Source organism: Gobius niger (genome assembly GCF_951799975.1).
Source record: "Gobius niger genome assembly, chromosome: 6".
In the NCBI taxonomy this organism is placed as follows: domain Eukaryota; kingdom Metazoa; phylum Chordata; class Actinopteri; order Gobiiformes; family Gobiidae; genus Gobius; species Gobius niger.
In genome coordinates, this window is record NC_136857.1 from 5,388,232 (window position 1) to 5,412,660 (window position 24,429).

The following is a 24,429-nucleotide window of genomic DNA, read 5'->3' on the forward strand; positions in this document are numbered from 1 at the left end:
ACAGCACCTTTCTGATCCCACGCAGAATGTCCTGGTTCAGTGGATTCCTAGTCGCCAGAGTTGATGACCGGAAAACAGCGTGGGGGGAGCGCAATGGCAAGAAGTCCAAACGGAAGGGCGGCTCGTCTCTCTGCAACCCGCGTTACATGAGCTGTCTGCGGGACCCCGATGCCATGGAGTCCCCCCCCTCGTCGGCCCCCCTCCACCAGCACCACCACCACCGGGGAGTGGGGGCGGGCGCCATGGGAGGGAGCAGCTTCGGCGTCCGCTGCGGCTGGCAAGAGGACCACTACGGCAAGCGGTCGGCGGAAGGCGTGGGGCTGAAGTCGGTGGACTTGGGGTTCGAGGACGGCGAGCTGAAGGGGCGCAAAGGCGGCTGCAACGGAGACACGGGAGACGAGGGCGCGAACGGCGGGGGCATCGTCACGGCCGCCGACTGCTGGCTGCGAGTGGTCCGCGTGTTTCAATCCAAAAAGTTCCAATCCCGGAAGCTGGAGCGGCTTTACCAGCGCTACTTCTTCAGACTGAACCAGAGCTCCTTGACGATGCTCATGGGGGTCTTGGTGATCGTTTGCGGCATCATGCTAACCTTCCACTGTGTCCACGCCCCGCCCCACGTGGCCTACTCCTCCGCGCTGTCCGTGGCCATGGCGCTCTTTCTGGCGCTGATGATTGTGTGCAACCGTAACGGATTTCACCAGGACTACATGTGGATGGTCAGTTACCTGGTCATCGGCGTCTTGCTGCTGGTGCAGGTGTTCGGCGTCCTCATGGTGGCGCCGCGGAGTGCGTCCGAGGGCATCTGGTGGTCTGTGTTTTTTATCTACATCATCTACACGCTGCTGCCTGTGCGGATGAGAGCGGCCGTGCTGAGCGGAGCCCTGCTGTCCGTCATTCATGTGGTCAGCACCTGGCACATCAACCAGGAAGACAAATTCCTCTGGAAACAGGTACGCATATCTCTCTGCGATGGCTTTGGTGCTGAGCGAAAGCCAGGAACACAATAAAGCAGTGGTTCTCAAACTTTTCACACTAAATACCACCTCAAGATTAGAAGGTCTAAAAAGGCTCTTAACACAGGGGTAGGGCCGATTTTCATCATTGCCAAAACACCAAGGGCCAAACCTCACCATTGTAGCTTAAAGTTAAAGGAATAGGCCACCGTTTTTACATAGTGAGATATGTTCTTACCTTAGCTTTGACGAGTTCTTTAGGACCTGTCTGATCTTCACTTTACTGCGCAGTAATCTTCACTGTACTGTGCGGATGCCAAATTACTCCTGGTATTATTACGCCTTACAATATAGTTCCCCTTTTATCTGCTTAGAAAATCCACATTGTTTAATTTTGTGTACTTATACTTTGTAGTGGAACACTTCACGTAACCATATTTAAATAGGGAAAACGTGGAAGAGCTTGGTAGCTTCTATCTTGACCTGTTTTGGAGCTATAGAGGAGAGAGGGAGAGGCTAAATGCTAACGCCGTCTGCGCTGTGTTTACGTGACTGAAGGCACGGGGGAAGATCAGACAGGTCCTAAAGAACTCGTCAAAGCTAAGGTAAGAACATATCTCAGTATGTAAAAACGGTGGCCTATTCCTTTAAGAACCATTTTCTGCAAATACCAATGTTTTGCATCAGTCGTTCTAAAGTGGTCCGGCTCCGAGACCCGCCATTACCTTAATGACAAGCTGTGACCCAAAAAACTGTAATTTGTCATATATCGTATAAAATATTGTATTTTCTACTTATGTTTTTAATGAACAAGCCGTAGATTTGCTTTTAAGACTGAAATTATGATCAAAACCCAATAATATTAATTTTAACAGACTCCAATGTGTTTCCGTGTAGTTTCAGATGGAAAATATTGAAACAAAAGTTCCCTGCAGGCTCGCGACCCACGTTTGAGTCCCGGCCCACCAGTTGAGAATCACTGTTTTACATTATATATGACCAAGTGGGATGTTCTGCAAGGACATTTAAAAAATACACTATAAGAAGACACTATTTCTCGCATTTTTAGAGTGCTTTAACAGGTACTTGATCCCTTATTTACATAATCATATTTCTCAAAATCATATTGGGGGCCAGAAGTTCTGTGCTGGAGGGCCGGATTTGGCCCCCGGGCCTGACGTTGCCTACCCCTGTCTTAAAGGGACTATACAGAGTTTAAAAATGTTAAAATTAAGTGTTTTCCTCCCCCTACATGTTCCAGCCATGCCCTAATGTGTAGAATGAGCCCAGACCTGTTCGCCCCAGCTGCCTCTAAAATCCTGCACTGTCACTCAAAAACTTAATAGAATGTGCAGTTACGCGGAAGACCTGAGGTGGCAGTAGTGAGTATAAAAATGACCAACTTGCATCTAGTCTCTTTAAACACACTCAAGTAGAAGGAAGCGTAGAAATGTCTAAACTGGAAGTAAACCATGACTAAAACAGAAAAAAAATAAACCCTAATGAGACCATAAATGAATTAATTTCTTACTAAAATGATCAAAAGTGTAAAATAGCAGATGACCCTGAGCACCACTGGAAGAAGCCCAAGAACCACCACAGTCTGAAAACCACTGCACTGCGAAAAGTAATCGAGAAATAAGCAACGTTTTCTAGAATTAAGTTTGTTTCCTTGATTTGACCAGCTCCAGAAGATGCCAGTTGGTCATATTTATATACTCGCTACTGCCACCTCAGGTCTTACGCGCAACTGCAAGTTCTATATTAAGCTCGTGCATGACGGCGCTTCAGACCTGAATGAACAGCTTTTTGAGTGACAGTGCCGGATTTTAGAGGCAGTTGTGGTTGCTGGATCATGTAGGGGGAGGAAAATACATAGTTTTAACATTTTTTATCTTCTTAAACTCCCTTTAAATGCAGAAAAAAAAGAAAAAAAAACGTATTGACTTTTTGCATTACTTAAATTACTTGACATTTGTGCCTGTTTCCAAGTCTGCGTGCGATCATGTTTAGACTTTTTCGTGTGTCTCTTTTTGGAAATCTTTTTGAAGTCCTGAAGTAGTGTGTTCCACGGCTAAAGGCCCGATACCTGATTTTTATTTATTTATTGCAAACAATGAACGTAGAAACGTATTTGTTGCATCCCAATTCTTCACAGGGACCAGTTTATCGGCACATTTCACCACTTTCAGGGTCACTTTTCAGGGTCACTTTCACAGACGCACAGTGTTTTTCCCAAGAATGTCTGAGTTTTTTTCATTCTATTATTTAAACAATTGAACTAGTAATTTTAAGCTTGGATCTCTCATTTCTAAAATATACATGAGAACAGCATGTGTAGTACAAGAACTGTGTGAGAAGTGAAGATTGCTCTGCAGTTTTCACAGGAATTTCTCGGAAAAGATACAAGTTTGCCTTTTTGCAGCAGTGTTGTTCCCTTAAAACCTTGGATGAGTTTCTTTTGTCCCAGCTCATTTGGCAGAGACTGAAGCTCGATTTGCTGCTGACCAGACTCCGCTTATAAACGCTGTGGTCACTTTCTGGTGTCACTGTACTGTGTATTTACTGCAGTACAGAGTGTTGTTTGTGTCAAGGACCAGTGGGACTGCGGAAGGTCAGTGTCTGAGTGGGACGTCCCGAGTGTGGCTGTGGGGACGCTGGGAAAAAGCCCTGGTTTAAACATTAAAGCAGGAACAGTGAACACTAATGCAGTTGGGGTTTGTTCATTACAGTCGCATTCTTATAAATAAACTGATAAATAAATGGGTAACATTTCATGGTCGGCAGATATATCGGGCTAATATTTGGGTATTTTGCAATATCGGCCGATCTAATGCCGATAAAAGGCCGATATCTCTGGAACTGAACGTGAGAGACTTCTCAACTAAAGGCTTAAAATGAGTCCTACGAGTTGTGGGAGATGTTTTTTGTTTTGGAATCTTCTGATTCTTTTACACGAGCTCCCTCTAAAGTACCTACTAAACATGAAAAATCAGCCCTATGCCTTCAATGAAGCGCCCCCTGCTGTCACAGTTCAATACTGACACATTTTTATAGTTCAGAGTAGGGGTCCCCAACTGGTGGACCCGGGTCCAGATCCGGACCTCCAGAGGCTTGAGTCTGGACCCCAAGGCCTTTCCATCCTCTCTATATACTTAAAGCAGTACTAAGTAGCTCATGCCCCTAGAGGCCATAAGCGCCACTGCAGGTGTCATAGCGTGTTGCGTTTTTTTTAACTCATTAATTGTCCCTGAGAGAAAATACTACGCTGACAGAAAAGAGAATTTGAGAGAGGGATATTGTTCATCCAATTACACAATGGAGATATTTTTTTCACTCAAAGTTGGCTGTAAATACTGTTTAAGTGGTGCTAGCCCGCAGTTAGCTTTGCCCGTTAGCCTGTTAGCTTCTTTGTGATTCCATTAGTGTGTATTGGTGGCTCCTACCCGGAGGCAGCGAAGTTACAATTGTGGTTTTCTGGCCGGAGACACCAGGGGGAGATGAAAGACCCCCCAATCATCCCACTAACACTTGTATTAGCCCAGAGGTACTACGGAAATGATTTATTAAGGTAAACAAGTTACTTAGTACTTAATATTTCAGGCTGAATTAGCTATTATTTTAACAATATTAATAACATTGAAATAAAATGGCAAAAGGATCATTGATCAGCTCTGCTATTTAAACAGACAAACTGTGCTCATGTTATACATTTTTAAGAGCAATTACTGCATATGTTCGGACCCTGGACATATATGGAAAGCTACGAAAGTAAAGTTTGCAATGTCACAAAAGGTCGACCGATGAGGTTTGTTCCAAGCCCAATGCCAATTTGGGTTTTTTTTAGTAACTGATGCCGAACTAAATCTGCTCGAGGTCCGCAAACTAAACAAAATCCTTGTTATAATGTTTGTTGGTCACAAAATGCTGCTAAAACAAAAAACTAAATAAATTGTCTTCGTTGGAGCCTATCATGTAAAAAGACTCCTGTAGTTCAGACCAGTGGTTCTTGTAAGGACAAGTTTTCCATTCAACCAACACAGAAAAATTATCTCCCATGTGAACCACTCTCTAAAATTAACTCGTGACCCTCAGATTTAGAATTGGTTTAGATTAGGGCTGCACAACAAATTAACCTTATCGCAATATTAGGCGCCTTGGCTTAAAACCACATTTTTTCCCATAATTTTTTGTTGGGTAGTCAACTCATTTTTGTTACTTTTTTTTTAATTTTTTGTCACATTTTTGTCACATTTTTTGTAATTTTTTCGTATTTTTTTTCGTAATTTTTTCGTAATTTTTTCGTCATTTTTTCGTCATTTTTTCGTCATATTTTTGTCACATTTGTCATTTTTTGGTCAATTTTTTGGTCATTTTTTGGTCATTTTTTGGTCATTTTTTGGTCATTTTTTTGTCATTTTTTGGTCACATTTGTCAATTTTTTGTAATGTTTTGGTCAATTTTTTGGTCAATTTTTTATCACATTATTGTCACATTTTGTCACTTTTTCGTCAATTTTTTGTCGTTTTTTTGTCACATTTTATCCCATGTCATTTTTTTCTCACATTTGTTATTTTTTTTTGTCATTTTCTGTCTCATTTTCTGTCACATTTTTGTCGTTTTTTCGTCAATTTTTACTCAATTTTTTGTCATTTTTTTGTCACATTTTGTCAATTTTTTGTCATTTTTTTGTCACATTTTTATCACATTCTTGTCACATTTCGTCACTTTTTTGTCAATGTTTTCTCACTTTTTTGTCACATTTCCATCATTGTTTTCGTCTCAGTTTTGTTACTATTTTCACACCTTTTTTCCAGAAGCTTTTGGACTGGGGTAAAGCCAAACTGGAGAAAATGTGCTCGGTTCAGGTGGGAGTTAAGAGGTTAAACATGTGTCGAAGTTCAGTTTTAGTCATGGTTTTCCTATTTTTTTGTTCAATTTCATCCATGTTTGATCCTTGTTTTGACAGAATTTGATTAAAAACATAACATCAAAAACACAATTTACAAATCTAATCTCAAATGAAACAGAGAATAATGAGTGTTGCGCTGCCTGTTCTCCTCAACGGGACACTTTGTACAGGGGGGGGGGGGTGACAGCAGCGGGGAGGCGTGTGCTGTTTCCCGGTGTGTTTTATAACTTGAGTTCTCCTTCGGGACACATGTGGAAATGGGAAGAGCATTAGTCGAAAACAATTGGGGGATATCAGTCTGTGTGTTCTGTGGGTGCAGCTGCAGATTTGAGGCGTCTCGTGTTCAGCGCTAATTATTTCAGGCGATGGTGTAGTTAGGCTGAGGAAATAGGGCTGAACGGCTGGGGAAAAGATATTAGTACCGGTTTTTGTAACACGTATTGTAATTAAGATTTGCCTGGAGCTGCTGCATTTGACAAAAAATGACATGTATAGCTACAGAAGGCATCTCTGGAATCACCCATGTATGATAGGGATGGGCGATACCACATTTTTTGGAATCGATACGATACCGATACTTTTGGGGTCACTTTTGTCGATACTGATACTGGTCATTTCATATGGGTGAATGTATTTCAATCAATATACATTTCTAAAACTGGTTATTTTATATGATTAACTGGTCAATTAAAATTATATTACTTTAACCGGTTAATTAAACAATACTAATGTGAAATTAAATACATAAACAGAATTTTAAATTGATACTTAAATGACAAACAGAACCTAAACCAGAATGATATGCCTGGCTCAGTTCAATCCTTTGCTGTTGTGACTGTTTTGGCTCAGAACAAAGAAATAAATCATCCTTTTGTGTTGATAATTGCTGCCCCGCCTTCTTTTTTCATTATGCAAATTAGCATCGATACTTTTTGCCCAATATCGATACTTAAAAAGTAGCCGTTTGCCATCGATATATCGATACTTTGGCATCGATCCGCCCATCCCTAATGTATGAAGCAGTCATAGGGGGAAAACAAAGAAAAGAAAAATCTAAACTTTTTCATAATCACTCCAAACGCTGAATTATGAATGTAGTTTTCTACTAAATAAAGATAAAAAGACATGGAGAGGAGAGAAGTAGTTCAACAGGCCATAAATACATAAATAACGAAGAATGCTAACATGAAGCTTCATTATAGCATCGTGCTACATGCTAACGCTAGCTATGACTGCGGTTTTTTCGCTTCTACCGAACAACCTGCTGTGAAAATACAATCATATGGACCCGATTTAGACATGACTTTGAATTAATATTCCACCAAAATACAACAAAACAAGCGGCAAAAAATGTGACAAAAAAGCAACAAAAATGCGACGAAAAAGTGACAACAATGTGAGGAAAAGTATTAGCTTTCAAGGCGGTACACTGGCCTATAGGCTGTAAGCTCCAGTCGAGAAGTTTTTAGATTTGGGTAAAGCCGAACTGAAGAAAATGGTGGGAGGTTAAGAGGTTAACTAAAAACAATATAACAAGTGGAGAAAAAGCTACCTGTTAAGTCACACTGTGGTATCCAAGGCTTGTTGCACGGCATGGCTATGCTAGTTCCTCTGATCTGAAGTTGTGAGCGCCAGTACTTCCTGTCTGTATTCTTTTCCTGGAATAATAATCATATTGTCTAAAGATTATGTTGTGGGCAGTGAGTTCCCGGTAGATGATCATTTACTGTGTGTTCAGATCTTGATGCAGGATGTAACAAGTTCAGATCGGAGACACCTGTGATCATAAAGGATTGATAGTTTGTCTTGAAGCTAAAGGCTAACATGCTATACAAAAATTGAATAAAAGGCACTATTTCAAATTGTATAATGCATGAAATTAATGTTAGCCTTTAGCTTCAAGACAACCTCACTGATCCTTATAAACATAAAAGTCTCCTCTACGGAAAAATTTACACCATAAGTGATCGTCCACCACAGAATCTTTAGGAAATATGATGATTCGAATGGGTCTAAGCTAATCTTAATGGAAAGTAGTACGAACAGGAAGTACTAGCACCCACAACTTCAGCTCAGAGGAACTAGCGTAGCCACATTGTGCGCAGTGGTGGAGTTTACATGTTCTCCCCATGTCGGTTTCCTCCGGTTTCTTCGACCACTTAAAACATGTACAAGGTGTGTATGTTAGAGTGAGTGGTGGTCGGAGGCCCTGACGCTTTCCGCCAGGGCAACCCAAGCCAGATGTTGTGACAAACGTAGGTTGAGTATGGAGTGAAATTGTCCCATTTAAAGCACTGTGTGACCAAGTCTTAAAGGAATAGGCCACCGTTTTTACATACTGAGATATGTTCTTACCTTAGCTTTGACGAGTTCTTTAGGACTTGTCTGGTCTTCACCCGTGCCTTCAGTCACGTAAACACAGCGCAGACGGCGTTAGCATTTAGCCTCTCCCTCTCTCCTCTATAGCTCCAAAACAGGTCAAGATAGAAGCTACCAAGCTCTTCCACGTTTTCCCTATTTAAATATGGTTACGTAAAGTGTTCCACTACAAAGTATAATTACACAAAATTAAACAATGTGGATTTTCTAAGCGGATAAAAGGGGGAACTATATTGTAAGGCGTAATAATACCAGGAGTAGTTTGGCATCCGCACAGTAAAGTAAAGATTACTGTGTGGATTTCAAACTACTCCTGGTATTATAACGCCTTCCCCCTTTTATCCGCTTAGAAAATCCACATTGTTTAATTTTGTGTAATTATTCTTTGTAGTGGAACACTTCACGTAACCATATTTAAATAGGGAAAACGTGGAAGAGCTTGGTAGCTTCTATCTTGACCTGTTTTGGAGCTATAGTGGAGAGAGGGAGAGGCTAAATGCTAACGCCGTCTGCGCTGTGTTTACGTGACTGAAGGCACGGGGGAAGATCAGACAGGTCCTAAAGAACTCGTCAAAGCTAAGGTAAGAACATATCTCAGTATGTAAAAACGGTGGCCTGTTCCTTTAAAGGCGCTATACAAACAGTCCTTTCAAAATCTCCATTAGTTTATTATTGCTACAAATCCCATGATGCTTAGCGATATGACATCACAATCCTGACCTCTATGAAAGCTGTGGGAACAAATTATTATCTTGTCGAGTAAACTTCATTCTGGCAACATACAGTGGGAGGAAAAAGTGAGTACACTGTTTGGAATTTCTTAGATTTCTCCCTAAATTTTTCATAAAGTGTGGTCTGATCTTTATTTAAATAATTAGAATGAGTAAACAGTGTCTGCTTAAACTAATACCACCCAAACATTTACATTTTATCAGTTTGACTGGCCATCCAGACGTTTCCTGTAGTTGCAGATTACGTGCGGCCACTCCTTGGAAGTGAAGCAACAGCGCTGAACTGTCTCCCTTTATAGACAATTTTTCTAACTGTGGATTAATCGAGACTTTAAGAGATGGTTCTCTAACCTTTTCCAGCTTTATACAAATCAACAATTCTTAATCGTGGGTCCTCAGAGAGCTCTTTTTAAGCGAGGCATGGTGCACATTAAACAATGCTTCTCAACAATTCTTAACCCCTTAACTCCCACCTGAACTGAGCACATTTTCTCCAGTTTGGCTTTACCCCAATCCAAAAGCTTCTGGAAAAAAGCTGTGAAAATAGCAACAAAACTTAGACAGAAACAATGATGAAAATGTGACAAAAAAGTGAGAAAAAATTGACAAAAAAGTGATGAAAAATGGATGAAAAAGTGGCAAAAATGTCGCAAAAATGTCACAAGAACTTGACAAAAATTGACGAAAAAATGACAAAAAAAATGACAAAAAATGACAAAAAAAATTACAAAAATGTGACCAAAAAATGACAGAAATGTGACAAAATGTGACAAATAAATAACAAAAAAATTGATAAAAATTTACAAAAATGTGATTAAAAAAAAATGACAAAAAAGTTACAAAAATGAGTTGAATAGCCAACAAAAAAATGATGGAAAAAGATCCTCTCGGTTCAGGCAGGAGGCAGGAGCCACACCTCAGTGATTGGACTTCAGGTTAGCTCACACCTGACTCTAAATGTTTGCATAAATTTGTCTAATTAGCTCTTGGAGCATCCTTCCTCAGGGGTTGTACTCACTTATTCCACGCTGTCCTGTGAATGTTTACATGTTTTGCCCAAAAAGATATGATCAAATGTAAATGTTTGGATCAGACCACATTTTATGAGAAATTTAGGCAGAAATGTAAGAAATTCCACACGTCGTACTCACTTTTTCTTCCCACTGTATAGATCTACATTGTAAACACGACATTTGTGAAAGAAAAACAGACCCCGTGCAGTCGAGGCTCTGGCCCTGGTGCTGGAAGTAAAAATCACAATTCAAAATAGCCATAGACCTTTCAAAAAAAATAAAATAAATTCACCCAACACTTTCTAAACCGAGAAGCCAAAACAAAGCACTGGGGCTGAGTGGCGTAAACACAGTCACCATTGTGCCCCCCCCCCCCGAATGTGTTTGATCTCATAGGCCCCCACACTGTTTACCATCCTCACATGAATGAGCGTCATGGGATCGCTGCAGTCGGGCTGTGCTGTTTATTCCTGAGGTCATTTGTGTTCCGTGAAACATACCTACAGTGTCATCAATCACGGCTCGTGCTCCTCAACGGCATTTCCTCTTTCACCAATAACTTATTAACTTTGCTGGGGTTTCCTGGAAGGATCTGAATGCATCATTAGGGCTGGATGTTTGTACTGTTGTCGAAGCTGAAGGTGATCCGCCTGGACAGCCACTCGAAGTCTCTGCTGTGATTTTTAAAGAAAGAAGCTGTGTGTCTTGGATAAAGGATGATGTTAACTACTGTCAAATGGGGCTGTGCAATAATCACATTACAATCGAACTGTGATCAAAGCTTTGGTCAGTCACAATCATTGGCTCTTAAATTGGCAGGTCTGCAGCTGATGATGAGGCCGTAACAGCTCACTGTTTTGGAGTCTGGACATTAAAAGTTATTTTGTGTTATATGGTGCTAGAATGGATGACGGTATCACACTGAGGTTTACAGGAGCATCTTTTTCATCTAACTATATTAGTAAAAGCCATATTTATGTCTTCTTTGATAATAAAAAATAGACTGGATTCGGAAATTGAGATATGTATATGAGAAATAAGGGCTAAACTGGCAATTTTAATCTGCTACACTGCCCAGTTAAGCCATTCATCTTGTGTAGATAAGTACTAGGAATCAATCATTTGGGGGAAATACAGGATATAGTTTTAAAATTAGGATTCAGCTTCCTGTACATGTTTAAAAAATGTCCAGACGCATCAACAGAGGAAACTGAAATACCGGCTGGTAGAATCTCATAAATTTGACGACATAGGTCTTTACAATAGGGTTATAAATAATAATTGGTGTGTTTCGATTCTAATGTGATTGCTCTTGCCTCTTGTAATGGAATATTGAAAGAAAGAATCAAAGAGTACGTCTTCCAGCGCATTTCTGAACAGAGCCGATCAGATGCGTGTTTCCGGGACAGCGTATCTTTGGTTTGCGCTTGAATCAGTTTTGAAGTGATAACAGTTTGCTCCAGTGACCTGTTTGTTGTGGACGTGCTTCACATTGAGGTCATACACTTTCTGTTGCATCACAGCCTTATCTCGGTCTGCGTCAGTGCAACAGGCTCACCCCCTTTCACCGCGTTCTCAGTATATAAAACACTCACGCATGCACAAGTCTAACAGGCAACATTGTGTATAAGGAAACAAATCCAGCTTCGAAGTTTTGTTGCAATGACCTGGTGGAAACAAACTACAAAGACCATGATCCTTTGCTCCAGAACGGTAATAGATACAGACGGCATCTCTGGATTGGCCCATGTATGGTCATGTGTGAAAACAGTTAAGGGGGGAAACAATTTGGAGAAAAATCTAAACTTTATTTAATCAAAAACTACTTTAACAAATGCTGAATTATGAATATAGTTTTCTACTAAATAAAGATACAAAGACATGGAGAGGAGCAAAGTGGTTCAACAGCCCATAAATACATAAACAACGGAGAATGCTAACTTGATGCTTCATGTTACCATCGGGCTAATGCTAACAGTTAGCTAGCGCTAGCTACAACTGCTGTTTTTTCCACTTCTACTGAACAATCTGCTGTGAGAAAATATCCATATGGGCCCGATTTAGGCTTGACTTTATTTACCGTAAATTCTCTAATACTGGCCTGTATCCCATTAGCGGGCGGGTCTCTGACAGAGGCCGGGTCTCCGACAGAGGCCGGGTCTCCGACAGAGGCCGGGTCTCCGACAGAGGCCGGGTCTCCGACAGAGGCCGGGTCTCCGACAGAGGCCGGGTCTCCGACAGAGGCCGGGTTCGCAGCTGTCGGAGGCAAATTAAAGCCGGTCTCTAAAACAGGCCGGGGCTTTTATTAGAAACTATAGCTGTAGAAATATTCCCCATGTTAGGAATTTGTCTCATACTCGTGTAAGTGAAAACTCACGTGCAGGAAGTAAACAAACAGGAACCCGGGCCGATGGAGACGCTGCGGAGGAGCTGATCCGAGCGTAACTTTGACACAGATTTAGCCACTTTTCAAACCTCCTGTGATGATATTTGGAAACAGGGCAACAAATGTTGTGTGACCCTCCAGGGTTTTAATAAAGTCACCATCGCGTTTTCAAAGCACGTCCAGCTGCTCCGTGTGCAGGTCAGTCCCACGCCTCAAAATAACTCCTCCCATCAGCGCGAGCGTCTCGTCTTCTCTCGGGTCAGTCTCATGATCGATCACAAACACAAACGCTCCGTCTAAACTCGCCTTTTACACAAGATAACAACAAATAATCCGGTCCGTGGTAAAAACGAAACAGAAACCTGCAGTGACATTGATGTCAAAGCTCCGCTAACAGCAACGAAACACTTCCTGTTGTCCCGACAAACTAAAAGGCGTCAATGTTCCAGCCGCTGGGAGAGGGTTTGAAATGTTAATTAATAAATGAACCTAATATTTTAGGTTCAAATGGACACAAATCTCGTTTTTCTTCGTTTTCCTGGTCGTGCGTTTTGCTCAAATAGAAATAAAGGCCTGTCTCTAATTGTGGCCTGGTTCCAATAAAGGCCTGGTCCTAGATGCCCTTGAGTAAATAAAGGCCCCGGCCTATATTACAGCATTTACGGTATGTTTGATAAATACGTTCATTTTCCACCAGAAAATGGCTAAAAAGAGGGAAAATTGTGTTTCTCTAAAGATTCTGTTTCCCCCTCGGCGAAGCCGCGGCCCCTTCTATGACGAGATGCCGTCTGTATCTATAGCCACATAATCATACACAAAAACTACGATCTTTGCGCTACAAAAACTAAATATCAAGCAGGGTTTAAATGACTTGAATTGAGAATATTAATCATATTTTGAGCGGTTTTCACTCATTTAGACTTTTTTAGTGATCAGACCAAGATGACTTTGCTAGTTTTAAGACATTTCTCACTGGTCCTGAGCATAGGCGCCGATCCCGTGGGTGCTGCGGGGCTCGAGGACCCTCTCAAATATTTGGGCATCCTGGCAAATTTGCCCTATTTACACAGATATACCCTGTAAATTTTGTACCACACTCCATCAAATTACTTAATGAGAACAACTAATTTTTTGTGCCTGTGCTAGGCCGGGCCACAGTGGGTGTCTGTCTTTTTGTAATGTGTCTATTTTCTTGTATTTATGTTTCCAGCTGACTCTCCTCCAAGTCCAATTCTCCCTCGGGAGACTAACAATAAATTAATCTGAATCTGAAATCACAAGCCGTCACATCCTGTTCTATAAATATGTGGTCTGGGAAGGTCCATTACATTAATGTGTTGCTCTGCTTGTTCAGGTCCATAGGTAAAGTGCCTGGTTTGAGAGGTCGATTCTGACCCCGTCTTTATTTATTTTTGACTGACCACCCACTGGGAAAAACATAAATCAGCGCCTATGGTTTTGAGGTAATCTCCCTTGAAACAAGAAAGTAAAACTGCCAAAACGAGTCAGATTATTTTTCTTGTTTCAAACGGCCAACAAATCAAAACTACTTAAATTCAAATTATTATGCTCAATTTGAGGCATTATAAGTAACCTAGATATACGTTTTTTTGAGTGTGTTCCTTAATATTGCGATAAGGATATTATTGTTATAGTTTATTTCAACACCGTACGTTCCAGTAAATCCAAACAATATTATTTTTTCCATCAAACTGAGTCAAAATAAGACTTACAAAATACAAAAGCAAGAATACAATGAAATCAAAATTAACTAAATTATTCAAATCATCTTTTACTTTACCTTAAGGGGTTCATTCATCGAGCAAAACAAGTAGCACGTGCAAAAATGGATCAGCAGCGGATTCATTTACATGTCAGATGTGTGGCCCTAGCAGTGAAATACAGGCAACATCATATTGTAAATTACAGTCTGTTGACACAACATGCTCACAGAAAGCTTTATGCTATTTTCCAGCTTGCTTTCACTATTTAGCACCTGTCTTGACTAACGTTTTTAGTTACTATGAATATGCTTTAGGGGGCGTGAGCAAAAAATGTGTTTTTCTTAGTTTGATGAAAGACCTCAAACGATTTTGTGATATTGTGGCTTCTTGGATATGAATAGTGCGTCACCAAATATTGCAATAACAATGATTTCTTTACATATTGCAGCTCAAACGTCTTGGTAAGCTGTGCAGAGATAATACCGTTGTGAGCAATTAGGATATTGTAATACTACTGCTAATGAATTACATTTAGAATTACATACACAATGCTATATATACAATTGTTTTTCACAGCACGAGCCAAGGCCAGATCAGGACAGCGTGTGTTGTCCTCTCCCCTTGTCCAGTCTCAGTGTTTGGTGTTCATTAGATAAGATAAGGAGGCAAGCTAAGAACGCCCAGGCGCTCAGAGAGTTTAAGTCCACTTGTGCGTGTGGCTTGTAATCAAATATACCTTCTTTCATAAAATGTCGTATAAGCGTATCAGCATTAGGACAGCATTGTAAGTTCAGCAAAATAAAAGAAAACGTTTTGTTTACTTGTTTAGAAAGTATATTTACTGTTTATAGCGGCCCAGTGGAAAGATGAGCGTACAGGTGGTTTTCCTTCCCTTTTTATCTTTTATTTTTCGTACCTTCCATTTCCACCGTAAAAGCTAAAATTGTACAAACAGCAGCAATTAGATTACAGGTTTTTACAATACAAACAATATTCAACAATAATACAAAACAAACCTTTTTTCCCCTTCCAACTAGGCGCTATGAACCGCGGTAGGCTTCACACCCGCCATGATACATTTAAAAACAGGAAATGACGATACCGGATGAAAGCCTCCAAAATAAAGCTCTGGGTCCATAACACTGTTTATTTTTTATGTTTGTTGTTGGACTGCCTTTAGTTGTACTTACAGCACACTTCTGCCGTGGCATTGTTTCAACGAGCTTCTGCAATGTCAAGAGATCCAGCGCGTCATTCATTTTTCACTGAGACCCTTGTTCAAAGGGAATGCCTATCCCTTTGAACAAGGGCAGGCATAAATAAGCATTGCTTCAGCCTATTCCTTTTTTGATTGAATATTTTGCTATTGTTCCTGTTTGGAAATTGTATTGATTTAAATGCATCAATCAACCCAAATAAACCATTCAGATCTTGTATTGATGATGGGAGAGTGTGACCACTGCACAAAGCCTTTTCCAGCACATCCCAAGGATTCTCAAAGGGGTTAAAGGAATAGGCCACCGTTTTTATTCCTTTAAGATCTGGACGCGGCTGATCCATGTGTGAAAATGATGTCTCATGCTCCCTGAACCGCTCTTTCACAATGTGAGTCAGATGAATCCTAGCATCGTCATCTTGGAATATGCCCCTTGCCATCAGGGAAGAGGAAACTCATTGATGGAATAACCTGGTCATTCAGGTCGTCAGCTGATCGCATTCTTTGGGCACATGTTGCTGAACCTAGACCTGACCAACTGCAGCAACTCCAGATCAGAACAGTTAAAGGGGGCGACTTTTTGTGGTCTTGCATGTACATTACAAAAATATTTTCATTTATGCTGTAATGCAATGAATGCTCCAACATCCAGGTGCAAAGGAGTCTGATTAAACAATACAGCTGGACATGTCTTGTTTGACAAATTTCCCTACGGGGACTATGACGTACCCTTGACCTTCACCTTAATGCTTTGATATTCATCCAAATCTCTTCTCAAGGGCCCAACTTTATTAACTGGCTTTCCCCTGAAGTGTCGGCCATCTATAGTGAAATGTCCAGCAATTTTTCAGTCAATAGGTTGATTTGATTTGATACAATAGATTCAGTCTTATCAATATCAGCTTGTCTGTGGTTGATAAAACATGCAAACAATGTTGTTAAAATGTAGCAAAAAAAAGCTTGACAACTTTCAAAATGTCACCTGTTTCATGCCCTATTCCTGATGTTTTTTCTGTGTACAAGCAGTGAATACATTTTAAATTATTCTGGGCCAAACTCATTCCTAAAAAAAAAAACATTTCTGACATTCAAATTCTTCCCAGGGATGAGCGTGTTTCACAATTTTCAGGGAGCAATACTGTCATGGTGATGTCAACAACAACAAGTTACTAGCTTTTTCCACTGTCAATAACAAGGATTTATACTTAGATGAATAGCGCATGATTGTGTTTTAGGAATATACTGGAATACAAATGCATTCCAGCCAAATAAATTAGGTATTGTTCCTTTAATAAAGCTTCTTTATAGACTCAACATGAATAGAAGTATCCAGTTACTGTTCCCTCTGGCTAAAGCTCAGGGCGCACTGACACTGGTGTGGAAGCTTCAGGTCAATGATCATTTGCCACAGAATTAGACACCGAGCGCGAGAAAACGAGAGGAAAAAAGCAATCGGATATTCTGTCCACACGGCTCCGCTGCCCTCTTGATAAATAATTTGTATGTTTAGCGCCGCAGCAGCATTTGAACAAGGGCGCCTGTCACTGAAGCGCACAGGGCGGACGGGCCTGTCACTGACGGAGATCCCCTGGTCACACAAAAGACGGCGCGCTTCAAAATAGGACTGAAGATTAAGTCTAAAAGGAATCAGTTTGATTGCAAGGGAGCCAGGTTTTCCACTGGGACAAAAATGGGGATTTGTGTGAGGAGCCAAATAGTGATGGTTTTTGTGTTTGACGCACACATTGCCAAAAGTCATTATGTTTTAGGTAGGATATTAAACAACAGTGCCGCTTTGGGTGTTTCACTGGTGAACAAAATGGGAGATCTGGGACACAAGTTGTATAAAACTGGGACAAATCAATGGTTTTGTATAACAAGTGCTTTCTTTGCCATTGTAAGTTTAAGTTTAATGGTTTTGTATAGCCCAATATCACAACAGAAGTCGCCTCACAGCTGCACCAAACATTAAGGCAATAAAACAGAGCAATAAATATGACAATTTAAAGTTCAGGTGAATCCAGGCAAATATAATGTCCAATAGGAGGTAGCGACGAGCGGCGTGGGCGTCCCCCATCCTTAGACTCTCCAGCACGGCAAGGAAAAACTCAAAAACACGGCAGGAGAAAAGAGAAACCTTGGGGAGAACCACAGAAGGAGAGATCCACTCCCATGGACGGACAGGCTATAGAGACCCAGGGCCGAAGGATCCCTCAGCAGACGGGCCAAGATTGCAGACCGTCCATTTTTGGTCAAATTTTTATCAAATTTGTGTCATTTTTTGTCACATTTTTGTCATTTTTTTCATCAATTTTTTATCACATTTTTGTCATTTATTTGTCATTTTTTGTCAATTTTTTAATCAATTTTTTGTCATTTTTTTGTCACATTTTTGTCATTTTTTGTCATTTTTTTGTCACATTTTTGTCATTTGTTCGTCAGTTTTTTGTCCATTTCTTATGACATTTTTGCCACTGTTTCATCAATTTTTCGTCACTTTTTCGTCACATTTCCATCATTGTTTTCGTCTCAGTTTTGTTGCTATTTTCACTGCTTTTTTTCCAGATGCTTTTGGACTGGGATAAAGCGAAACTGGAGAAAATGTGCTCGGTTCAGGTGGGAGTTAAGGGGTTAAAGGCTCAGTACCTGTTTTTTTTTTTTTACACTGTTGCTGTTTATGTTCTGAGATGTAAAATAATAGTATCTCTTTGCTACATTCTGCAATTTTATCATATTTTTTCCCCGTTCAGCCCAATCATACCTGTGCATTATACGCTTCCATTGCTGGAGTTTGCACCAATGGGAGCGCGGGAAAAGGGGGAGGGTGGGTGTGTGCGAGGGCTAAGCATCACTTCTGAGAAAAGATGAGCCGAATAAACAGCATGGCTAAGTGTCTCCCTTAGCGCTCGTGCTCGCCAGGTCCAGCGGCGGCAGCGGCAGCAGCGGTTGCCATGGAAACAACTACGACTCCAAACAGACAGACCTAGTTCCAGCCTCTCTCCCCCTTTCGCGTGTACCTATACCCACTTGAAGTAAAGGCTGCAAACGAACATTCCTCTGAATCATTTTGTGATTTGATATTAGAAATTTCAATTCGTTGTTTTTTTTGGTTTGTAAAAGTTTGGAATTCAACAATGAGAAGTCGGTGAAACAGACAAGCAAATGTTACGTCGTCGTCCAACATCAGGTGCATGTTTTGGCGTGCCCAAGCCTTGACAATAATCATTAGTTTTTATCACTTTGAATAATTTATTATTGCTTATTCTCCTGTTTTCATAAATGCTGAAAAAGACAAGCAAATGTAATATCATTGTCCAACATCAGGTGGATCATTTTTTAGTATTTGTTTTATTGCTTTAACCTCTTAACTCCCGCCTGAACCGAGAGCATTTTCTCCAGTTCAGCTTTACCCAAATCCTGTAGGCCAGTGTAACGCCTCATTTGAAAGCTGAGATCTACAAAACTCATCTAAATGGATCTTTTTTCTCACATCATCAGATTTTTTTTCCATCTTTTTGGGGGGGGGGTATTCAACTCATTTTTGTAACTTTTTTGTCATTTTTGTCCATTTTTTTGTCAATTTCTTTGTCAATTTTTTTTGTCTTTTTTTTGTCTTTTTTTTTGTCTTTTTTTTGTCTTTGTTTCTCATTTTTTGTCACATTTTTTCGTCACTTTTTTCGTCACTTTTTTGTCAAAGTTTTCTCACTTTTTTGTCACATCTTCATCATTGTTTTCGTCTCAGTTCTGTCGCTATTTTCACACCTTTTTTCCAGAAGCTTTTGGACTGGGGTAAAGCCAAACTGGAGAAAATAATGAATAAATAATAATTATATTTGACACAGTTGGTCATTTTCTCAATGTAGTATTTGTAAGAGATTTGGATTTAGTCAAGCTGAACACATAAGAGCCTACAGTTTGATCATCTATCCTAGACCGTTTCCATAAATGGTAAAAGATTTATTTTGTATGTGTTTGCATCAATTATCGCAAACACTTATTTACACACAAAAAAATGACATTGCAAGTTTATACATGATTTCTTGAACAACTGACTTTGTGGAATTTAACATTTGCATATTCTGAATAACTATTTAATATTTTCCATAATATTGATTTTAGCCTGGGCTTGTTTATGCCATATAGTCTAGCACCATATCATTTGCAATTAGGTCGTATTATATTTAAAACTTTGAGAAGTCTCCAAACATGTTCTAAAATGCATGTGATTATTGTGTTCGTTTAACCCCTTAACTCCCACCTGAACCGAGCACATTTTCTCCAGTTTGGCTTTACCCCAGTCCAATAGTTTCTGGAAAAAAGCTGTGAAAATAGCAACAAAACAAGACGAAAACAATGATGGAAATGTGACAAAAAAGTGAGAAAAACTTGACAAAAAATGACGAAAAATTGATGAAAAAGTGACAAAAATTTCACAAAAAATTCACAAGAAATTGACAAAAAAATGACAAAAATGTGACAAAAAAATTACAAAAATGTGATAAAAATTTGAACAAAAAAATGACAAAAAATTGACATAAAAAATTGACATAAAAAATTACCAAAATTTGACAAAAAATGACAAAAAAATGTGACAAAAAAATTACAAAAATGTGATAAAAATTTGACCAAAAAATTACAAAAAAATGGACAAAAAATTACAAAAAAATGACCAAAAAAAGACAAAAAATGAGACAAAAATGTGACAAAAATGTGATAAAAAATTGACATAAAAAATTACCAAAATTTCACAAAAAATTACAAAAAATTAACCAACAAATGACAAAAAAATGTGACAAAATGTGACAAACAAATTACAAAATGTGATAAAAACTTGACCAAAAAATTACAAAAAAATTGACGGAAAAATTACAAAAAAGTGACAAATATGAGTTGAATACCCAACAAAAAAATGATGGAAAAAATTTTTGATGACGTGAGGAAAAAGATCCTCTCGGTTCAGGCGGGAGTTAAGAGGTTGAGTGTTCATGCTCCTGAATCTTGATTTTCAAACGTCAATCGCAAATCTAATCGCATCACTTGTCACAAAAATCGCAGGGCACTGTGTTTTTCCAATGTCATTTAGCTCCTAATCGACCACGCATAACCCACCTCTTTGCAAATGACAGAAAAAGTAGACATATTTCTTCTCAGCTCTGTCAGGTCTTGATATAAAACCCACTTCTGCTGCCTCTGAATCTGGTTGTCAGTGGAACATTTTCCTTTTCACACCGGCGCTGCAGAAGTCACACCTCGGCCGTTGCCAACAGCGACATGTTTGGTGTGGTTTTCAGTGTGCGGACCCCCAGCGCGGGTCAGCCCGCATTTAAAGCATCCCGACTGAGGATATTCAACAGGTTTAAGCCCATAGCAGGACTGCGTGAATATTCGCAAACAAACCAAAATCATTATTGGAATAGTCACAATCATAGAAATAAAAAGGAGAAGTGGCGTTCGATCCTAACTGTTAGCAAGGGGGACTTTTCAGAGTCCGTTAGCCTGCTCCATGTATTTCTCCTATAGCTGTTAGCATTAGCCATCAATCATCGCAAATTATGAATGATCCAGATGTTTTCAGCTGTTGTCAACCCATCGACCACATTTAGGTGAGCGCAAAGCCTCGTTAGAAATCATTAATGTATGAACAGACCTTTGAAGAATTTAATTTAGATGCCAATTAGCGTCTGAGCTAAATGCTAACTCAAATTCAGTCAAGTTTTTGCTTTCTGTGGGGTCGGACACACATCCAGTGGCCACTAAACTTGATGTTAATGACAAAGTAACCACAGAAATTATACAAATGCCATGAAAAGGACAAAATATACCTCCCCATACGTTAGTGTTACGCCTGTCTTGCCTATTCTTTTGTATGGGGAAAGAATGTCAATTTATTTTGGATCTGGGATGTGCGCAGAACAGGCTGAGAGCTAAAGCATTTCTGTCATTTCTATGGTCGCAAATCGTAAAAGTTCTTTAGGTGCTTCCAATTTGAACAACAAAATTGGTTTAATTCTATTTAACACTTAGCTATTTCTTTTCTTTTAAATGTTGAAGTTCCTGGAAGTGTCAAAAACTGAGTCTTAAAGGGGCTCAATGCAAGTTGGCCATTTCATACTCACTACTGCCACCTCAGGTCATACGTGTAACTGCAGCTTCTATATTAAGCTCGTGCATGGCGGCACTTCAGACCCGACGTAACAACTTTTTGAGCGACTGCAGGATTTTAGAGGCAGTTGTGGTGAACAGGTCTGGGCTCATTCTACACATTAGGACATTGCTGAAACATGTAGGGGGAGGAAAATGCATCATTTTCACATTTTTAAACTCTGTATAGTCCCTTTAATTTAAAAAAAATGATGCAAATCTAAATCTTAATCTCATGATACTATACAAAACAGTCTGCCTTCCCATAGTGACTGCTTTACTTTGCTGCAGATGTCCTATCACTGCAAAGTAAAGAAGTGCTAGTCAAAAATCATTATTCAGCTAGTCATTTCTAGCACACCATTAAAGGGGCTCTGCCTGTTTTTGTTTTTTTGCTACATTTGAACAAGAGATCATTTTGTGGCATCTACAGCATCTTATGAACTATTTCTATGAACTTTTTCTCTAATTTAGTGACCTTAAACCAGCAAATAGCACCGATGCTAATAATGACAAATAGCCTGATAAATATTGTAAACATCACTGAGCCCTTGTTTCTATTGAAAAATGTAAAGCGTATTTACATGATCGGGATGTTGAGAATGCGGTGGGAATGTTATAGATGAGTTGAATGTTATAGATGAGTTGAATGTTATAGATGACCATAATTAATCATTTGAAAATGCACATTTGGATTCAGGGCAACGTAAAGCAACGTATGGCCTGGTTTGCCCGATCAACTTAGAACCTTCCTTAGCGGCTAATCCTCCCGCTGTTGGTGCTCCTGGCATGAACCGAGGCTCAGATCTCGGAGAAGGGTCACTTGGCCGAGGGGACGGTTGCCATGCCTCAGAGAGAGGGTGATCGAGGGTGCAGCGTGGACAGGCGGGGCAGTACTTGTGCTCCTGCTCTGCTCAGATAAGGCCACTCAGAGCCACTGTGTGTGGGGCGACGCGGGGCTGAGTACACAAGCAGCAGATGCCCGACTCTGCGCATATTGACACAGTCCCCCACAAAGAGTGAAGGACAGTGAGCAGCGGTTTCAGCTACAGTGCATATGTGGAGCACGCTGGTTTTTGCTGGAGGGTTCAATGTTTAAAGGTAGAAATTTAATTGGCCCTGCACCCACCAACCCTATTTTTTGTATCCATATTCAGAGGTGGGCATTGTTTTTCTTTTTGTTAGTTGTGTGACAAAAAACACCCGTTACCATATTGGATCATGTTTCAAAGGCAAATAACGTCAAACTGAACCTGAATAAATACACAAAGCTGCGCCTTTATCCTGCCTTTACGGACACAGAGGAAACAGGAATTACTATAACAAATTTAGCTTCATCTTAAAGCATAAAATAGCTTACGAAGTATTTTGCTGAAAGTGATAACGGATGGTTAGAAACGGCTAGACTTACAGGTCTAGCAATGCGGCTAAAAGATGGCCTTTCAGTGTGTATGGAACAGTGTTCATTTCGTCAACTAAAATATTTAGTCTTAATTTTAGTCAAAGTGATATTTTTGACGCCTAAAATTGGACTAAAACTAAATTAAAAGTTGTTCATGAGACTAAAACTATGACTAAAAGATATTTTAGTCGACTAAAATAAGACTAAATAAAAATGAAAAGGAGAGACTAAAATCATCCAAACTTCTATTGACAGTCTGAAAGCGCCTCATATCATGTAAATTCTCTGCCAAAGGATCAGCTCTGAGCTTTGTTCGTGTGGGAGAAGCTCCATGAAGCAGAGGAACAAGATTAAATATGATTATAATGAATATTACAAATGCATAGTCGACTAAATTAGTCTTATGCAAAATGGTATTTTTCAAGCTTTACATCATGTTATTATGTCATTCCCTCATTAAAAACATGCCTGAAGTGTTGCCTTGGCACATTCACGTATTTTTGAGTAATCTGTAAAAACTCTGACGGCGGCCATTTTAGGGATAGGTTTGCCTGAGTCCTCCTAGGAACGCCCCCACCTCCTGGAGACGCCTCCGAGCTTTCGTCACCAGCCGAGTAACCAACCACAGAACCCCCTCCCCACTGATGCCACAGACAGCGTGTGGAGGGGGCGTGTCTGAAAGGGTCAGAGGTTCTTAAAGAGACAGAGGCCTATTTCAAGACATTCACTACAGCCATTTTGAGAGAGCAACTTTATACAAGGCAGTTATTCTAATTTACTGCATTTACAGACCAACAGAAGGTTTGGTCATCATTGTAGTGAGCTATAGACTGGTGCTATGTGATTGAAAAAAGCATAATACCCCCTCTTTAAATTTACTTGCAATTTTAGTCGACTAAAACTAGACTAAAATTGAGACGATTTATTTGACTAAATCTCGACTAAAATTAAATTCCATTTTAGTCAAAAGACTAAGACCAAAACTAAATAAAAATATGTTGTCAAAATTAACATTGGTATGGAAGTGCTGCTGGCCAAAAGGGAATTTGGTTTAAATATGTATTTTAAAATTTTAGAGATAGATATTGATCAGTTTCTTGGCGCCGACTGTCCTGCGTTACCATGGAGATCAGCTACTATACGTCACTTTCAATAACCAGATGGTACTGATGTACTTGTATTGTCACTTTTGAAGTAACTATACTTCTTGGAATACTTCTTGGCTAACAAATGTGAGCATTTGTAGGAACAGGCTCAGATCGCATGCCATGACGTTTGTTAAGTGTGACGTCACGACTTCCGCTTCCGGGTCCGAGCAGACCTGCAAATGTGTGAGAGAAAAAAACATAAAAAACTCTTAAAAACATTTAAAATATATATATATTTCATTATAATACAGGAAATTTATGGGATAAAACTAATAAGGGAAGACGGCAAGGAAGTCTTCCTTTATTAGACGGCCCCACTTCGTCTAATACAGGAAGTGGGGTATTGGGGTATCGCTTGGTTTTCTTCAATGATGAGAATATCTGATTAAAGTCTTATTAAAGGCGTATATTACATTTAATTTAT

The 24,429-nt window shown here is 39.8% G+C and overlaps 1 protein-coding gene across 1 annotated transcript in view; it reads left to right on the top strand.

The window, feature by feature from the left end:
- Window positions 1-24,429, top strand: part of LOC306964692 (adenylate cyclase type 6-like) — a 78,375-nt gene that overhangs the window by 8,846 nt on the left and 45,100 nt on the right. The window contains exon 3 of the mRNA XM_079558794.1: window positions 26-950. Within this exon, the coding sequence (XP_079414920.1) occupies window positions 26-950 (925 nt within the window). The remainder of the gene's footprint in view (window positions 1-25; window positions 951-24,429) is intronic.